The 19600-nt window shown below is 31.8% G+C and overlaps 4 protein-coding genes and 1 long non-coding RNA gene across 5 annotated transcripts; 2 read left to right on the top strand and 3 right to left on the bottom strand.

Moving 5' to 3' along the window:
* Positions 1-6233: 6233 nt before the first annotated feature.
* On the bottom strand, positions 6234-8286 carry LOC130894086 (uncharacterized). Its single transcript, XR_009059285.1, has 4 exons — positions 8040-8286; positions 7709-7876; positions 7090-7215; positions 6234-6963 (listed from the first exon to the last, which is right to left on the bottom strand). It is a non-coding gene; the product is annotated as an uncharacterized LOC130894086 (long non-coding RNA).
* A 3718-nt stretch (positions 8287-12004) lies between these two features.
* LOC130894085 (GATA zinc finger domain-containing protein 1) lies at positions 12005-13551 on the bottom strand. The gene is made up of 3 exons (XM_057800661.1): positions 13090-13551; positions 12852-13038; positions 12005-12770 (listed from the first exon to the last, which is right to left on the bottom strand). The coding sequence occupies exons 1-3, from the start codon at positions 13426-13428 to the stop codon at positions 12607-12609; spliced, it is 690 nt and encodes a 229-aa protein (XP_057656644.1). The 5' UTR covers positions 13429-13551; the 3' UTR covers positions 12005-12606.
* A 922-nt stretch (positions 13552-14473) lies between these two features.
* LOC130894084 (3-oxoacyl-[acyl-carrier-protein] reductase FabG-like) lies at positions 14474-15663 on the top strand. Its single transcript, XM_057800660.1, has 3 exons — positions 14474-14997; positions 15073-15366; positions 15417-15663. Exons 1-3 carry the CDS (start codon positions 14715-14717, stop codon positions 15602-15604), a joined length of 765 nt encoding a protein of 254 aa, XP_057656643.1. The 5' UTR covers positions 14474-14714; the 3' UTR covers positions 15605-15663.
* A 1701-nt stretch (positions 15664-17364) lies between these two features.
* LOC130894062 (NADH dehydrogenase [ubiquinone] 1 beta subcomplex subunit 2, mitochondrial-like) lies at positions 17365-17942 on the bottom strand. The gene is made up of 3 exons (XM_057800607.1): positions 17745-17942; positions 17536-17659; positions 17365-17479 (listed from the first exon to the last, which is right to left on the bottom strand). The coding sequence occupies exons 1-3, from the start codon at positions 17834-17836 to the stop codon at positions 17414-17416; spliced, it is 282 nt and encodes a 93-aa protein (XP_057656590.1). The 5' UTR covers positions 17837-17942; the 3' UTR covers positions 17365-17413.
* A 174-nt stretch (positions 17943-18116) lies between these two features.
* Positions 18117-18981, top strand: LOC130894061 (prefoldin subunit 5). The gene is made up of 4 exons (XM_057800606.1): positions 18117-18320; positions 18373-18507; positions 18590-18664; positions 18714-18981. The coding sequence occupies exons 1-4, from the start codon at positions 18219-18221 to the stop codon at positions 18873-18875; spliced, it is 474 nt and encodes a 157-aa protein (XP_057656589.1). The 5' UTR covers positions 18117-18218; the 3' UTR covers positions 18876-18981.
* The last annotated feature ends 619 nt before the right edge of the window (positions 18982-19600 follow it).

Raw genomic sequence — 19600 nt, 5'->3', positions numbered from 1 at the left:
TTTACAAGAATTTCTGACTTATTGTAAGAAAGGAAGAAAGTTCCTAGTTATCCTGATAAAAATAACCCGAACTCTGGAAAGGTATATCAAGTCGTGAAGTGGAGAATCTATTCAACTAAGAAGCCGAAGCCTTCTAGAGGAATTATCAAAACGGGTCGACGTTTCATCAACCAGCGAATTGCTATTCTGATACCCAAGAAGTATGTAACTTTTGTGTTGTAACTAGTGACCAGTATACGTGCTGACCGTAATTGAAGATGATGGTGGTTATCAAACTCGCCCAAGTCACGCTTCAACCTCTGATAACCGAGGCTAATGTATCACCTGCATATCTACTGGATTTCAGCAGCAACATCCGTCATTATCAAAGTGAGAAGTCATTCATTGTAAATGACAACTTCAGTCGTCGAGCCCTTCCTTCCCAGTTAAATTAATCTAGGTTAGTCGGTCGATATCATACATTAAAATACGCCAGTTAAGATTTTATAAAATAAGAAAAATAAATTTTGAATAATATCACTCTTTCTTCAGTATCTGTTAGTCACAAGAGGTTTTGGTATAGATGTCTCAGCAAATCTAGTGAGAAGATAAAGAAGAAAAACTACTCATAACAAAGCTATGATGTAATATTTGTTTTCTGTTTCTTCTTCTTGTTCATTGTCCAGGTTTCACATCACGGTGTTAGTTGCTGGGTCCATTTAGTACATACTCGAGTAGTTTGAGTAGTGCTTGTCGTGTGAATATTGATATTGAACTTCTGTATATAATAGTGTTCGAGAAATACGTGCCTTGGTAGCTGCTTATTCCACAGGCTTGCGCTTCTCCAAACGATAAATTGATTTGATTCTGTGCATCTGCAGACGAACTCATGCAAATACTGCTCTAAGTGGGATTAAGCTGGACAGCTCGGATTAGCAATTGTCGTGGTAGTATCGGTAAAACAGAGTCAAGCTAGCGACCTTTATACAATGCTCTAAGCTGTCTCTGGATCCCTATAAGTGGAATTGCTCTCTACTGTATTGAGTCGAGTATCCTCGAGTATGCTTGGAAGCCGAGCTCCAAATGTCACTGTTCCTGATGCTTTACTGTCTTTTGCTATTCATTTACTATTTCCCTTTCTTCGACTTCTTTAATAATCTTCTTGATTACCATATTACATATATATGTTTGTTTCTAAGCATATCCCTGCTTTAAAACCTCCTTCGTACTCTCCTACATTTTCTTCAAGCTGTTTTTAACCATTCGTTAGGCGCGCCGTCTACGATCGTAGACCAGTGAGTTTTTAATTAACGCCTTTCCTAAGAGATGACGCGCGCAGTCACTTCCTTCTCAGTACCTGTTCTGAATACGAGGCATATTTTTTAATTAAGTACCGTTTTGCGATTCCGCCGCCGCATCCCAAGGTCGGCGTTCCGCACATGCGCGCTGGTTTCCTACTATCTCTTGTCTACGCACTGACGCCATTACAGTCTGATTCTTCATTGTGTACGTTGTTTACTGAGTGTTTAAGATGTTTCCGAAAATCGTGAGTCCCACCGATTGTGAAGTACGGGCTGTTATACGATTTCTTAGTGCTAAAGGCGTAAAAACCGATAGATATTCATCGTGAGATCTGTGAAGTATACGGACAAATCATTATGTGCATGATGAAGAACGGAGTGGGCGTTTAGAAATTATGTAGAAAAGTAGATTAAGGTACAGGCTTTCTTTAAATTAAAGATGCTAAATTTATAGATGAAAGATAGGAACTCCAAGAAGCTCAAGAAAAAATGCTGCTCAGATCGGGATAATTGAAAAGGTAGTGGCATTGAGACTTGTTACCTTTAAATGAGTGATAAGATTGATAGTTAATATAATTGACAAGAAAAGCAACTGATAAACTCGCACCAATAAGATAAATCCTTGAGCTGTTTCTAGCAAATTTCCAAAACAACTTTATTGCCAGCGAATATCTTAGAGATCGTTGATCGTTCCGACAGTACATTCCCAGCAAACAAGTTAAGTACGTTCTAAAGATATTCGCGCTGGTTGACGCTGACTCGTTCAGCCAGTCCAAATCACCAACTGAAACATTACAACGGACAATTCGTTTACAAGTATCCCACTGATTGAAACTTTGCAAAAGGAAAAGAAATTGGTTGGTACCTTGAAGAAAATTTCTATTTTTGGATTTTAGCACGAAATAACTTTAGAGTCATATTGTGTTAATTGCATAAGTATGCACCACGACGATGCAATTGATCCAGAAACGGTAGAAAGGGTAAAACCGGAAATGATAATCTCCTACAATTAAACTAAAATAGGTGTAGACTTAGTAGATCAAATGTTTTGAAGTTATCATGTTGCAAGGAGCTCCAGACGATGGCCTATGGTAATTTTCTACGATTTGTTGAACATCTCTGATAAATGCCTTATGTGTTTACAATTCAAATGAAAAAATAAGACGAGAATTTATCCAATCTTTTGCTAATACGCCCACAAATACAATTTAGATAAACATTGAAAGAACTGGCTGTAGAATATAGGAAACGTGCAACTATCCTTTGAGGTCTTGAAGAAGCTCAATAACCTAACCTAACCTAACCTAACCTTACCTAACCTAACCTACCTACTTCTCTACAAAATGAAATCCAATCACAAGCAGGGGTTGCTGTTATCTTCCATTATTTTTTCTTGATGAGATGGTCGACAATAAATAAAATAAGCGATGATTCTACATACAGTTTGTATATCTATTCGAATTTTATTAAACCAAGTTCCATTTAATGCCCTTATTGCCCAATTGCACCACACGGTTAGTTTACGGTTAGGTTACAACGATTAATTTAAATATTACAATCACTAAAAAATCATTTGATTCTTTGGTAATTATACACTTTCACGGTCACCTGGTTTTTTGGCTCTAGAAAATCGAAAAATGGATGGATTTTAATGATCTTGGTCTCAAAATGTTCCGTTTTACGGCGAATTTATAAAAAAAATTAGTAGAAATAGCTGGAATGAAAATTTCTCATAGTTTTACTGTTTTAAATGGTTAAAAAAAAGGGTTTTGCAAAATAATCCTTTACAAAAAATTATCTCATTATCAGATAAAGTTCTTATATTTTTTTTTTGTATTCTACATAAATTAATAAACAATTAAAAAAAATCCAAAAATAATGATTTTTTCAGTTTTTATAGCTTAAAATGAAATCGATGAAAAACAATCAATTTTCGTGAATAGTTTCGTACTATATTCTTCAATGTTAATAGTTTTTGGACCATTAAAAATCGAAAAATAGATAAATTTTATAATTTTGGTCTCAAAATGTTCCATTTTACGACGAATTTATGAAAAACACGGGCGTAGTGGCTGAACTTGATTCCACGACGTCAGACACAGTTACGAAGGATTATATGTAGAAAGTCATTTTTTTGCATTTAAAGTCATGAAACTGTGAAAAATATTTATTTTTTTTAATTTTCGTATTTTTTTTATAAATCCGCCGTAAAACGGAACATTTTGAGACCAAGATCATTAAAATCCATCCATTTTTCGATTTTCTAGAGCCAACCTAACCTAACCTAACCAAAAAACCAGGTGACCGCGGAAGTGTATAATTACCATAATTTTTTGTAAAGGATTAAACCCTTTTTTTACGATTTAAAACAGTAAAACTATGAGGAATTTTCATTCCAGCTATTTCTACTAATTTTTTTTATAAATCCGCCGTAAAATGGAACATTTTGAGACCAAGATCATTAAAATCCATCCATTTTTCGATTTTCTAGAGCCAAAAAACCAGATGACCGTGAAAGTGTACAATTACCGATTCTTTAAACGCAAAAAAGTACCTGAAGGGATGATTGATGATTTCCGCGCCCTATATATATATATATATATATATATATATATATATATATATATATATACTAAATATAACATACTAAAATTTTAACGAAATCGGAGGGGCGTAACCTAATCTAGATAATTACCTAATCTTCTACAATAAAACTAAAATAGGCGTAGACTTAGTAGATCAAATGTGTCGAAGTTATGAAAACGGGCAGCTGTCTTTTGAGGTCTTGAAGAAACTCAACAACTTATGGAAAATTTTCAGGGGAAAATTAAGTGGGACGTTGCAGCATATGTCCGAGAAATCGAAATAAATCTTACAGATGAGATTGCTGCAAATGCCACCAATTTGTATTCGAAGAGCACATGTCTCGTGTTTGATTAAATTAAAATACAGAAATCTGTGAAATTATCAAAAAAATGCTAATACAGTTTATTTGTAAATAAATATTTTTGCCAGACCTTTGTATGTTACATCTAAAAGTACTATTACACGGTAGTTTTTGACCTAACCTGTATTTTTATAGGGACAAATATAATATTTTTATGAAACTAAAATACCCGTACTTAAACGTAAATAATATATGAACAAAAATAAAGTAGAACGAATTACCCTGTATATAATGTATAAAAAAAACAATGAGTAGTAACATCTATAATCTTTTTATAATGTGACATATTTTTTAAATGAACCGAGTGTTAATTTTTACTACGTATTTGAAAAATGTCGTCATGTCATTTTTTTTTATTTTTCATAGACTGGTCTGCATTCTTTCACACTACTATACTTAGAAATATTGCTTCACGAAACGTTACAATTTGTTCGCTGAGAAGTAAACAAACATACATTTATTTTTCTCATTAAATTCTTTAGACCAAATTCGAATCCATTGCAGTGAATTACGTAAAACAATGTGACAACCATATGGTGCCTTTCGCTGCTGTAATTGGTTATGTGGAACAGATTCGGGTAGGATTTTGTCCGCGCAGAAGGTTATGGGAAGAAAAAATTGTTATTGTGTATGATAAAATAATAAATATGCCATACATAAAAGATAAATTGAATCGAATATCATGTCACAGATTATTTTTATATGAGAACCTAATTTTTTTTTATTCAATTAAATAACGTTGGCAAAAAATAAACCGCGTTAAATCTACACTATTTTAGAATGCCCAAAAGCATTTTGAAAGTACCTTCGGCCATATTTCAGGAAGTATCAACACTTTCTTGATCTCTCTAGGGTAGATAAATGTTTTTTAAGATTGAGCTTCAACACAAATTGCTGCTATATGGTGGACTATTGTTTGAAGTCAGTTGAATGTGCTTAACGAATACGGAAATGTAACTATGAGTTAGATTGTTGTGGTTAGTACGGAATCTTCTTGTCGCCACAGCTGAGAAGTAGATGGATTGCTCCATAGATGGCAGTAAGACAGTTTTTGAAGTTAAGCATAAAAAAGGTTATTAATAGAGGTATGGGAGGGTTGAGGTAAGGAGGACCATCTCATATGGGGGCTTAGCTTAAACACTGACCACTTGTAGACGGTAAATTATAATTCAAAATTTGACCAGAATGGCGCTCCTGTCAGACAAGATATCATATGATCGTTCAGCTCAGTCTTCCGTCCGTCTTATTTGAATGACCTCTCTAAAATAGAGTGAATTATACTGTGTTAAAAAATTTTAAATAGAGTTGCTAATTAAATATTGGTATACAAAGTCTAAACTATTCACGTAGTACAAAATAATTTTGTAAATATAACCTAGAAAAGCTACTTTGAGATAACGCTGAATGTTAATTAATTATTGTGAATTTCTAGAAAGAAGTGTCAATTATCACTTTTTTCTTTCTCTGTCCTTATTCTTGAATTTCGCACTTTTGTTAAAATTTACACTCACGCGATAGTAACGCCTCCCTAACGTAAAGAATTTTGATGGACACTTTCTGTAGCACAGAGATGGATCTGTCACTCTGTATAAAAATTTGATGACAAAGTTCGATCCTAGCGACATCTCTCGAATTGGCTTCATACCAAGAAAAAAGATTTCTATAATCAAATATTTGATCTAAGGTTCATATCCATGCTAATTTCGCGGGAAATTTAAAAATAACTCAAGTAATTTTAAATGCTCGAAGCTAGTTGTCGCATCAAATTGAGAATGAAACAAAAGTATTATACAAAATACTTTCATTTTGCTAACATTTCAAATTCAAATATTGTTGTTTACAAGAAAATATAAATACCTGAAATTAAAATGCTGTTTAAATGAAGTATTTTGTAAAATATTTTGGTTTCATTTACAATTTATGTGACAACCAGGTATGACAATCTAAATTTTCACAATTAAATGGTTTATATAAGATATAGGTAAATGGAATATTCAAACACAGGATGATTATTATAATTTTTATTTTGTTTTTGACATTTTATAACTATATCCACAAACAAAAAATTTTCCTTCACACTTCAGCAGGTTTAGGCCTGTCAACAGTGAGATGTTGGCGTGTTTAAAAAATGTTTCTGTTTGTACATGGTACATATAATGGTATATAAAAAACTGATTTTATAACCGTGGTTAATTAATGATTACCGTTCTTTCTTGCAGCTTTCCCTATATTTAACATATGCCATATTCATCACAACATCATAGTCTTTATATTGTTGATATTTGCCTTTAAAAATTTTATTAATAATACCTATGTAATGGAAAATGCATATGTGAAAACTAATATTTACAAACATATTTACATAATCCTTGTGATCTGAATAAAATATTGACAAAATGTCTGTTGAATCCTCCAAACGAAATATTTGTTTTTTTATGCCTAGCGAATTGATTAACTGGGGCAATCTTTCGAAAATTTTATCAGAAAAACTTTTAAAAATATCACAGAATTTTGCTGAAGGCGCACATCAAACAGCTGACTTCCACTGACTGACTTTGCATCGCAAAATAATAATGTTCCCGGGATAGGGGCTATGTCTTTTATTAAGTTTCCTCGGTTGATTTTGATCTGAAAGGATATGACTATACTCACCTATCGCAGTCGAGTGCCCTTCAAGTTTATTTGTTTCCATATTAGTCGATATTGATGGTTCATACAAGATACTCAAGGAGCTACCTACAAATTATTTAAATTCATGACTTCAGGTTCAATTCAAATTTATTATGTGGACAGTGTCAATAGTTGTGTCTACAACTATCACAATCATTTATAAAAATCTTGCCATTTTGAATTCATACTTACAAGGTTCTTCAACAAGGGCTTGAAATAATCTCTTCCTTGTTTACACCTCAACAGGTTTTTTTGTTCCCTCTATTGGACTGTTACCAGTAAAGATGCTGTTAGAGGAACTAGTCCTGGCAATTGATTCTAAAAAATGTCTCAAATTAATCTCATTAGAAAAAGGAAATCAGTAAATAGAAATAAACAATTGGGCAACTACATTATAGAAAATATTCAATGACATTTATCTTTCACCTAAATTATTATTGAATAATCCTTTTGGTTATTAATATGAAATAAAACATGAACCCTGTTCCCCAGATGTTTAACACAATTCATTTCTCTTTGTTTTCAAATAACTTCCTGATTATAACTGCCATAAATGGTTGAGTCACGCATATACCCAAAATGTACAATGATTCAAACAATTTAGCATGACTAGAAGAATTAACAGGCAGATTTTTGTGGAAATAATATACTACAATTCATAACAGCGTTTTTGGAGTTTGAAATGTACCCAAGAAATATCAATTTCACCTTTTTCGTAACCTATAAGCAGAAATGGCAATTCTTTTCCTCTGCATAACTTTTCACTGGGATTCATAAGAGGTTTATTGTCACAGTAAATATAAGTACTTACCAGGTAAATGTAGAGTTGGCAGTGAAAGTTTTTTTAACCTGCCATTGGGGTTCAAAATGAATAACACATATTCTATGTGATGATAATACTATATCTGCTGTATAACTTGGGGTTATTTATTCTTTGCAACCAAATTCTGCAAACGTCTTCATTCGTAGGAATGAATGTCTATAAAAAAGTAAAATAAGGATAAAATCATTCAACATATTTAACCATTGAACAAAATGATTTCCTAAATACAAATTAATGAAGTTAGGAAGAAAAGAGTTATTCTCGTTTAGATTTCAATTTAAATATTTTTGTGTTGATAAATAGTAAATATTACTCTCACCTTATCGCTTGCTTATTCGTGCATCCTAGTACACAACAGGCCTTTACTTGTTTACTCATATTGACTAAGTAAACACGACAGCACAATTCGCACCAAATGATAACTTTCAAATGCACAAAAATGCAAATCGCTAATAAACAAACAATATCAAACACCTTTGCAAAGATTTTATACACCTATGCAAGATAGACATTGTTCATTCAATAAACTTGGTTGTTTCTCGATGCATGATTGCAACTTAGATTCAGAATCCAGATTGACAAACATTCAAAAATAAAACACCAAAAACTAAGCTTTTAGATATAAACCGGCAACATAGATGGCGTTGAAAATCGCCCTGAGCTTCTCCTATTCCAGTGCACTGACCCTGGTTCTCCTTACCTCTACCCTCTATAGTTATTAATAAAAGCTTCTTTGGAATGGCGAAAACTGGTTTTTTCCACCACACCTTTCCACATAAACTCTTTAAGAAACCAATACAAGCAGTAGATCTGTTAAATAATAAAAATGTACAAGATTCTATTAAAAATAAGGGTTAGAAACAAAGAATCGAAGAAAACCACATGAGTTATGCGATAATCTTTGTCATCTGATAAAAAAAGGAGATTTTATGACTTGAAAGATATATTATAGTTCAATTTACTTCCACTGAATTATTTTATAATTATTCGAATGATCCACTTTGAGAATTCCATCTCAGAAAGTAACAATTTGAAAGAGACGCTTGCTATAACCTTTCTTTTGATAATTTGTTTTATATGCATACATCTAGAAATCAGAGAGAATCAAATTTGTTGAAATTTTTTTTCAAACCACGTCTTTTTTGGAACAATCTTCACATTCAGTTGATTCAACATATTAAAATAATAATATGCTTTTATTTTTTTACCAGTGTGAGGGGTAATCCACAAGCAAAATTACTTTTGTATTACCAAAAATGGATGAAAACACTTTTTGCCCGATTCCTTAACCTTAGCTAGCTTTGGAGCACACATAACCTCTTTCTTTCAATCAGGTTCGTGGTAGTAGACCAAAGTCTCACCTAAATTTATAAAATGACGTTCAAAATCCTTTCTACCATTTTTTAAACGCTTTAAATGCTGTTAATAAAGAAGTATATAGAATATAAATTATGTGGTTATCAGGAATTGGCTATGAGAGGTACGTACGACCCAATAGGTTCTAATAAACAAAATCACTGTAAAATTGATATGAAATTTCTAAAAACGAACACGTGCGCTCTAAAGAATACAACAACCAAAATAGAACGACTCATACTTGGATGTTTAAGATGACTTCTTTCCTTTTGCTTGCTGTCCGTGTTTACAGAAGGTAGTTAAACATTTTTCACTCATAATTCAATGCTGACAACACCCTATATAATTGTGTACATAAAAATTTAAAAAGAAAAATGTGATTTTGTGTAATATTAGTAAAGTAATTCCTCAAGTATAATATTACGATACGTAAAGAAAAAATTATGTTAATACCATATCATATATTGTAATGAATATTTCATAACGTAAATAGTATGCAAATACTACAAACTGGCACTCCTAGTAGTGGTCAAGCCCATATGTATCTTATATACATATTATAATTTAATTATAAAAGTGATTTTAAAATAAATCCATATAAATTATGAAAACGCTGTTTTTAAATTTTCAACAACCCTGTATAATAAATTACCTACAAATGAATTTTCTGTTTGTTCGGTTGTTTGCAATGGGCACATGTCCTTGTAACGCCACTGGCTTAATGGGATTTTCAAGGTCACATAATAATATAAAATCAATTTTTTGTTCAATACAATTATATTTCAAGAAAATTTCATATACATTACTAAAAAACTATAAAACAACTGATTCTAAACCTTTCGAAAACCATATGTGTTAAAGATTTATAACTTGGCCTTATTATCTGTTTGTGAAATTAATATGAATAAAACATTACTTGATAATCGTTATTGCTATAGGAACGAATTAACTTTAAAAACGGGTGTCGAGAACAAATAATACTTTAAACAACTGTTTTTTAATTACCGATTTAAAAATCCGTCACAGAAATTTTTTCATTGCTATTATCTGTACAGGAGGTCCAAATTACACGCCAATTCGAACAATTGATAGTAAACGGTGTATGAGTAAGATTTTTATAACAAATAAAAACGTATTTAGGTCAAACGATCGTTTGTATTACAAACTATTCCTTGCCAACAAGATGAAATTCTTTAAGTTTGAGGATATTATGATTTACAATTAATATTTCAATTTCAATTGTATAAATCTCTCCCCATTATGTCGATATATTATTCATGGTGTAATAGAGATAAGGTGTGTTCTTGCGCACGACCAATGAAAAAAACTTCCAAAACGCCGCCATATTGGAAATTCAGCCAATCACAAGACTGCGCGAATTTAAATGCTGGATGCTATGATGACGCAATTCCATTCATTTATTGTTTGCTTGTCTAGGTTATTATTTTCAGAACAACAATATTATGATTGCATGGCAATATGGCGGGGTTTTGGAAGTGCGCAGAACAGGTCGAAAATTGGTCTACGGAGAGAACACACCTTGTCTCTATTACATCATGATATTATTGATGTTTGTTTGAAAAATAAGAACCTCAACTGGTGTTGACTCAAGTATTATTGCAAACAGCGTACCCGCCGCCATCTATCAAAAATGTTTCAAACTTACTTATGAAAAATCGTCATTGTCTTGTAGGGTATTGTCGATCGTGGTGTCGTTCATTAGTTTATTGGTAGTTGGTGAAGGGGTATTTAAGGATATTGTCCGATAGGACCTTGTGATAAGATAGCACCTAGTGCTACATTAGAAGCGTCGGTAGTAAGATTAAAGGTTTTATTGAAGTCTGGATATTGTAATATTGGTTCGTTAGTCAATAGAGTTTTACAAGTCTCAAAACACGTCAAGTATTCCGTTGTTAAGTTCAATTTTTGCACCATTTTTTAAACATTTCGTGAAAGGTTTGGTTAGTCTGTAGTATCCAAGCAATCCTAAGAATCCTTTGAGTTGCTTGGGTGTTTTAGGAATTGTATAGTCAAGTATTGCTTGAATATTTTCAGGGTTCGGCTTAACTCCGTCTGGTGTAACCAAGTGGCCTAAATAAGCGACTTCTTTCCTTAGAAACTCCGATTTATCCAGTTGAACTTTAAAGTTTGCTTCTCGGAGTCTCTGGAAAACCGTCTTTAAGATTTATAAATGTTCTTGTAAGGAGGCTGAATACACAATAATGTCGTCTAGGTATACAAGGCACATCTCGTTTTGTATACCTCTTAGTATATTATAGGCAACACGTTGGAATGTTGCTGGCGCATTTTTCAATCCAAAAAAGTTATGCGTAAAAACTCCCAATGGCCATTTCCAGTGTTGAATGCTATTTTTTCAATATCCTTTTCTTCCATCTCGATTTGATGGAACCTACTAACTATCAGTAGTGGTTTCTAATAATAAATTATTGCATGCTCGATTTACTTCAGAATTCATAAATTGTACTTACAGAACATAAAGGATGATTTTAAACATGCTAATTCGCTATGAGAACTCACAACTGCAATATGGGTCCCAGATCTCATTGAATAGTTGGTAGCAGCTCGAACAGGTCCTCAGTGGACGGGGGAGACCAAAGATATGGTAATTCACTGCACAAATATTCTCCACAATAATTCAACAATGTAGCTAAGTGTTTGATTTATTTCGGTAAATTGTTGAAACAAAATCGCACATACGATATGTTCGGCCCGAAATATCCTACTGACTGCGCCAAATAAATCACCGAAGGTGGAAAATCACTTTTAAAAACTTTATTTCCTACTTTACACTTAGAGTAGAAAATTCCCTACAATAAAATTTACGTTTAATTATATGACAACTAACTGACTGACTAACTAACATGTTCTTTTTATTTATACATAATGTGAATGTTATGATAAGCGAAATTTTATAGTGTCGTAACCTTTTTTTCTATTGGGTTCTTGAAAATGAGTGCCATAATTCTCGAATGTGATAAAAGTTTAAATTTGTACTGCATTTTAGTTGTTTTGTTAGTGATATTTTGATATTCTACCCATTATAGTTATAAATGATTTTATTTGTTTGGTGAAATTTGAATATTAATTGTTTTTCATAATACATACCCATTAATTTAATAAAGCATGTTTTCTTCATAAATATTTGAAGAGTTTTAAAACATGGCTGCTGTATATAAACAATATTAAATAAACATAAAGTATTTTAATTGTTTTTGCATGATATCTTAAGCTTGAAAATATATTTTTCAATGATTTAAATTTTATTTTCGCCTAATTAATAAATAGTAAATTATTATATTTCTATTTATTTTAAAACAAATTAAAATATTTAAAATTGAATTATTATTAATTTTTCAAGTCAGTTTTAGTGGAAATAAATAAACATTAAAGCTTCATACCAATTATTAATAAAATTAATATACAATAAAAATATTTTCATATTTGATACCCCTTGTAAGAAAAATTAATAGTATAAAGAATCACAAAAATGATATAAGCCACCATAAAACTCATCCAATTGATTTTAAAGAGTCAATTGAAGCCCAAATATACCCAGGTTCAGCTGTTGCATACGGAGAAGGATACGGAGTGTTTCTTGATTTATAATAATCCGAGGGAGCATGCATAACAAATTCCATAGACTCTAATTTTCTTGATATATCTTCTTCAGGGCCTATTGAGAAAATAGAGATTTTACGGCTTTACAGACGATGTTTCTTGAATAATACAATTATTTCAATAATGTTTCAATTACCTATGATATAAGTAGCAGCATCAAATGTTTCATTTGGTGGAGGACTTTCTTGAGTTGGAAGTAACCACGTTATAACGGCACTTTTATTACAATACTGATCAGTCATCAAAGCTTTTATTTGAGCATAATATTTATCGCCTTCTGAATCTTTAAGAGAAACAATATCTCCAACTTGAATGTAATGACCCTACAAACAGTTGAAATTTTGCAACAATAACTTAAAAATATAAACACTCACTTTATAAAAGACCCATTCACTTGTAACGGTCGTTGCTACTGCCGTTGGTGCTTTAACAGGTGTTTTTTTTAACAATGCTCTTCGACCTCTTGTTTTGGGCGCAGATATTTTTGGAACAGCGAAAGGATTTAATCTCGTCCTATAAGATCTTGTAGCTCTCAATTTCCGTTTACTTATTTTCGTGTCCGGTTCGTCATCGTTTTCTAATTCAGTTTTTAAATTGTCTTTTGCTTCGTTAATACAATCTAAACAAATAGCTCCTAGATTTTCGGCGTTCTTCCAGAGAGGTGATTCATTTGTTTCACATTTTAAACAAACCAATGGCCCTTTGGAAGGCATATTAAAACGTTCATTTAGCACAATATTTTAAAATACACTAGAATATAACCACAAAATAAGAAATTTTGAAAATTATGTTCACTTTCATAGGTTAGTATACTTTGAGGTTGATTATAGACAGCCCATAATACATATCAGTATCAACATTGCCGCTACCGTGAAAATTCTAAATGTATAGAACGACTTATCAAAGATTTCCAATCTCTAATTTATGGATTGTAGATACAAAAATACGTTTATTTGGTTTAAAATGCTAAATTGAATATATATAGCTCGCTATTGGATTTTCTTCTATGTTGTTCGTCAGTCCAATTAACGTGTTCTCTTGCAAATCGTAGACGGACTGCTCAGTGGGCTGGGGTTAATTTGGGGCCAGTAACTGGCTTTTTTTGGCTCAATGTTAGCTGCTTTAAGTCACCTTCTGATTATCTAGCCACTCACAGCCACTATTCGGGTTTCTCTGAGCTCCTGTTCAACTTAAATAACAGTGACGGCACGATTTCTTAGCAATGACAATTAATCGGCCATATTTCTCGGGTGTTCACCTTTGTCTTCCGGAATCGCATCTTCAATGGATGTAACCAGTTTCTTGATAACGATGGTAAACTCTGGCCTTGTGTGACCGTTTGAGTAGCTTTATCACTGTTGTGTCCATTTTCAGGTAGAGTTCTTGTTTGTTTTTAACGGAAATTTAAACATGTTGACGTTTGATGGTTAACTGATAAGTGATGGATCAGGTAGATAAGCTTTTATAAGGGTCAGTTACCCCTAATTAGCATAAAAAGGGTGGTCTTACTACTTTTACTAAGAAAAATACAATTTCGAGTTCACTTTTTATGCCGGTGACTTGCGATTATAAGGGTGTCGGTTTTTTTGCTCACGTTATATATTGATATGCGCAAATGAAAATGTTATAAAATTGATTCAAATTTTTTTCTTGTCCATAACTATTCCTGCATATGTTCAATTTTACATTACTTAATAAACAATATTTGATTCTAACCATATCTTATTAGAAACCCGTTAACGGAGATTTAGGCATTTCGTAATCTGATAACCTTTATCACTTTAGTACACTACGAATAAACAAAAACAAATTCACAGATTTTTTAATTAATCTGAAATCAAATACTTTTCAAAGCCAGCTTTTATATTTTTTTGTGAAATCACAAACGAACAGTTAATCAACAAGTGTGACAAGATAAACTTATTGAACTCGCCAATATAACCAATATTTGTTAATAACATTTGATCATATATCAAATTATTACTACTATCGGTTCAAAATGGCATTCGCAGGAAAAGTAATTTTAATAACAGGTGCTAGTTCAGGAATCGGCGCCGCTACCGCTAAGCAATTTGCTGGTCTAGGTGCGACACTTGCACTAGCCGGTAGGAACATGGATAACTTGAAACAAGTTGCTTCCGATTGTTCTACAAAATCTATTCCGTTATTACTAACTGGGGAATTAACCAATGAAAAAGATACAAAAGCAATCGTAGATAAAACTATTGAACATTTTGGAAAACTAGATGTTCTAATCAACAACGCTGGTATTCTTGAAACAGGTGAATGTTTGTAATAAATAAATATATTCGTAAACCAAATTATGATAAGGAAATCATCAAAAGAAAAACTTGTAGGTACCATTGAAACCACCACTCTCGATCAGTATGATAGATTGATGAACACCAACGTAAGATCAATGTATCACCTTTCTATGCTTGCTGTACCACACCTTATTAAATCAAAAGGCAGTATCGTTAACGTCAGTAGTGTTAATGGTCTAAGAGCATTTCCAGGAGTATTAGCGTACTGTATGTCTAAAGCTGCAGTGGATCAGTTTACTAGATGTGTTGCTTTAGAACTAGCGCCAAAGCAAGTTCGGGTGAATTGTGTAAATCCAGGTGTTACTGTAACTAATCTTCATAAACGAGGTAAGTGAATCTTCCAATTTTTAATTGGCATGTCTCATTTGATTTTGCAGGAGGAATGAATCAAGAACAGTATGAGGCTTTCTTGAAAAAAACTCAAGAAACTCATGCTTTAGGTAGACCCGGTAAGCCTGAGGAAGTTGCTAGAACAATAATTTTTTTGGCTAGCGAGGATTCTAGTTTTATCACTGGAGCTACTGTTCCTGTTGATGGTGGTAGACACGCTATGTGCCCTAGATAGAACATGCCTAACATTGTAGTAATTCTTGTAAAATTATGTAATAAAGTTGGTTATTTGGTGTTTTCTTTTTCATATTTTTATCTTTGATTTGCAGCTGTACCATCCCTTTAGGCTGCTCTTCTACATTCTTCTTCTTCTAACCTTGTTTTTCCTTGTATTACAACATTTAGTTAATATATTCGAATTACCTTTTTTGTTTGTTTTATGAGTTCTGTGATTAATAACGTGCACTAGCGTGGTTCTAAAGAATGTGTTCTGTTTTATTTTGTACACCTTACAACATCAATTCCACATGGTTACCAACGCTTAGAATCTAATTTCCCCTGATACACAAATAATGATTCCACTAACACTATTATACACCTACTTTTATTACAAATGTCAACGTAAAAGTTGACATAAAAAGGTATCAAGCTGGCAAAAGTTTAAATTTGTACTGGATTTTAGTTGTTTTGTCATATTTTGATAATTCTAAACATAATAAAAATATATTTATTTTACCTGTTAACCTATTATGTTTCAATACTGTTAATTAATCGTTATGTTACTGTCCGACAATTTTGTTCAAAACTTATGAAGGTTATATTAGGCATTACTTACTTGAACACTGTTATTGTTTAATATCTGTATCAACAATATATAACTCCGGTTCAAATTTAGTAAATTCTCGATGTGCAGGTGATTTGAATGTATATCAACATATACATGAAGAAACCAAACATCATCAGGTGGATACAAGGTTTTAACAGCCTTTAATCATAGTATGAAAGAAACATCTGATTCTCAAATTTCTAAAAATTCTGTATCATAATGGACACTTTCAAATGCTACATAAAATAAAAAGTAATAACTTTGTTTGAAACATTAGAAAAGTATAATGTACTTAGAATTCATATTTACCGATTTTTTTTTTTCACTTAAACCAACAATTTGATCTGTTTACTCACATGTTTAACACGTTGAGCCCCGGTGCGGTCCATAGGCCCGTAAATGAACTTTCTCGACAATTATGGACCGCACAACGTATTTTATTTTAAACCTTCCACACCGCCCCAGAGACCATATTTAAGGGTGTTTTCCAGTTTTGTTGGACCGTTCTGGGTCCTTGAAAAATTATCTTACACTTGGCCAATTTGATTTTTTTTCATCTTCAAATCCATTGTAAAATAAAAAAACCTTTATATATATTTTTTTCAACATAATTCAAGTAATATTTGAGTATAATTTTTAATTTTTGCTACTTCCACAATACCTGTACCTGTCTTTGGTAAATTTTGTTTTTAAATTGAAAATTTTTGTTATTCTTTTATAAAGAATCTGGACATTCATCACTGCTATACCAAATAATAGCTCAATAGCAATTTACTACTTCAACGTCCTTCTCATAGAAGTGTTGTAACTTGCCATTTGATGAGATGGATCTATAGAGGGTTTACCTTTGTTATAGTCGACAACTTGAGGCTGTGCAACCACCCAATGCTGACTGTCATTATCATCATACTTTGTATAAATCATTAACACATCATGCTCTGGACCCTGTGGAAGCATTTAGCGAAAAACTTTTCTTGGATCGCACACAAAACATTTTTTCGTACTTTTTATTTCAAATAAATTTTTCTTTACATTTCTTTGGATCCACACACCATATGAAGTGTAAAAATAAAATTTTATGTCCAGGAGGAGTTTATCAATATTAGTTGGTATGATTCCCAAAATACTTTTTGTATAGCAAAGGTAAGTAACCCATAAAAATCAACGAATGGTAATAAAATTATATTTTTACTAAATCAAACTATAATAAAATATTTTTCATTCGCTAGGAATTCCTAATTCTTCATTAGTCCACTTGGTGGGATCCGGATAAGGGAATTCGCCCTAAAATCGATATTCCCTAATTATGATTACTGATTTTAAATTTATACTATACTTACCAAAATATGATCAGGTTCAGTCCATAAATGCCACAATATCCACCACCACATAAAACCTTGAACACCTTCTGCTGCATAAATTAAATTTTTAGAAGCTGGTGGAGCACCCGATCGGTAGTTTACACTAAAAATATTTTAATGTAGTAGTAAAACAAAATTACATAACGTTCTTAAATGTATATGAATAGTAAGTATAGTGTGTAAAATACCTATGACCTCCATGACGTACTATTTGATTAACTGGATTTGTTCTCAAATTTTTAAGAGTTCTTATAGTCGTTAGACCACGAGAAATTAACATTTTCAAATATTTTTATTAATTATGATTTGTAGAAATATAATATCGACAATTACTTCTTCTTTTATCCCCAAATGACAATCATAGATACAAAAACCTTCGACTTTCGTTTTCAACCACTAACTTTTAATTTATATATATTCAGTATTTACATGGTTTGATTTTAATAAATTATCTACTTAATTCTTTTTAAAAATAGTTTGAATTATGGAGCTTTTTCAATTTTTCATTTTTTTGTATTTGACTAGTAGTAATACTTATGAGTAGTTCTATCTATGATGAAGAGAAGAAGAATATTGCGCTTTGTTGAATTTTAGGTTATACTAAATTTCTATTCTTTCAAATATAATTCTAACAGATTTGTTACTAATTTATAAACATAAATATGGCCCAAATATCGGCAACAGAACAAAAAGGAATGCAACAGATCGATCTTACAACATTAAATATACAACAATTGTATCAACTGAAACAACAATTGGATCAAGTAAGAATATAATTATGTTAAGTATGGTTTTATATATCAATTTAATTTTCAGGAATTGAATTTGTTTCAAGAATCTTTGGCATCATTAAAAATGGCACAAGGGAAATATCAAAATTCCGGGGAAGCTTTGGAGAAAATTACACCACAATCTGAGGGACAAGAAATTTTAGTTCCATTAACTGGATCTGTATCCTTTTATGTAAAATTTATACGTTTAGTTACCAATATTTTTTTTAATAAAAATATTTTTCTTAATTTAGTATTCTTAGATGTATGTACCCGGTAAACTTCATGATACTAATAATGTTATTATTGATATAGGAACAAGGTATTATGTAGAAAAGGTAAGGGTATTGATTTATTTTTCTAAAAATTTACACAAAATTGTTACAGGATGTTGAAGGTGCTAAAGATTATTTCCAAAGGAAAGTGAAATTTGTTACAGAGCAGATGGAAAAAATTCAGTGGTTAGGTTTGGAAAAAAGCAAGATCAGAGATGCTGTAGTAGAAATTGCTGAAATGAAAGTTGCCCAGCAACAACAGCAACAGAGTTGAGTCTTGAAAATAAAAATGTGCATTTGATTATACATATTTATTATTTCTTTTCAGTTTCGATATTAACATTATAATAATTGTATTAACATAAAATTTTGAAAATGTTTGTGCTTATTTTATTTATTGTGATGTTTGAATGCTGAAAATCATTGCAATATAGTTTTATCCACTTAGTGTTTTGATTATTTTTCTATTCAAACATATAAAATGTGCAATAAGTAACAAATTAAAAATAAATGTAACTGTATAAAACAATTCTACGACTTTACAATGTAGGATACAGACAAGGGGGTGTAGCTTGCCCTAGGACTATATTTTCACGAATGTGTCTACACTCTAGAGCTGGTCCTGCCTAGATAAATTGAAATTCTAAAATTTGGCGAAGGCTCTTCGACTTTTTATAAATCGTGGAATTAGTTTGATGTTTAGTTTTTTTACATCTGTTTTTATAGCAAGCGGTTTATTTACATTGTTTCTTTTGAATAATTTCTAGGAAGATCTATTTATTTATTATCAATAATTTGAGACTATTATTTCGTGAACGTTAGTAAGATATTAGCTCTAAAATATCCCCTTGTCGTGAGGTAAGCTATATAGCCCCGAGACAGAGAGCTCATATTGCAAATCCGGGGTTGACAATTGATCAAATGGTCAAATTGTTAACGAGGCAGACTCACGGTTTTCACGCACTAGCTCATCTAAGAGATGATAGGGACAAATCTAGA

Source organism: Diorhabda carinulata, chromosome 5, assembly GCF_026250575.1.
Source record: "Diorhabda carinulata isolate Delta chromosome 5, icDioCari1.1, whole genome shotgun sequence".
NCBI lineage: Eukaryota > Metazoa > Arthropoda > Insecta > Coleoptera > Chrysomelidae > Diorhabda > Diorhabda carinulata.
The sequence above is the reverse complement of the archived record's forward strand: the minus strand, read 5'-3'. Positions and strand labels throughout refer to the sequence as shown.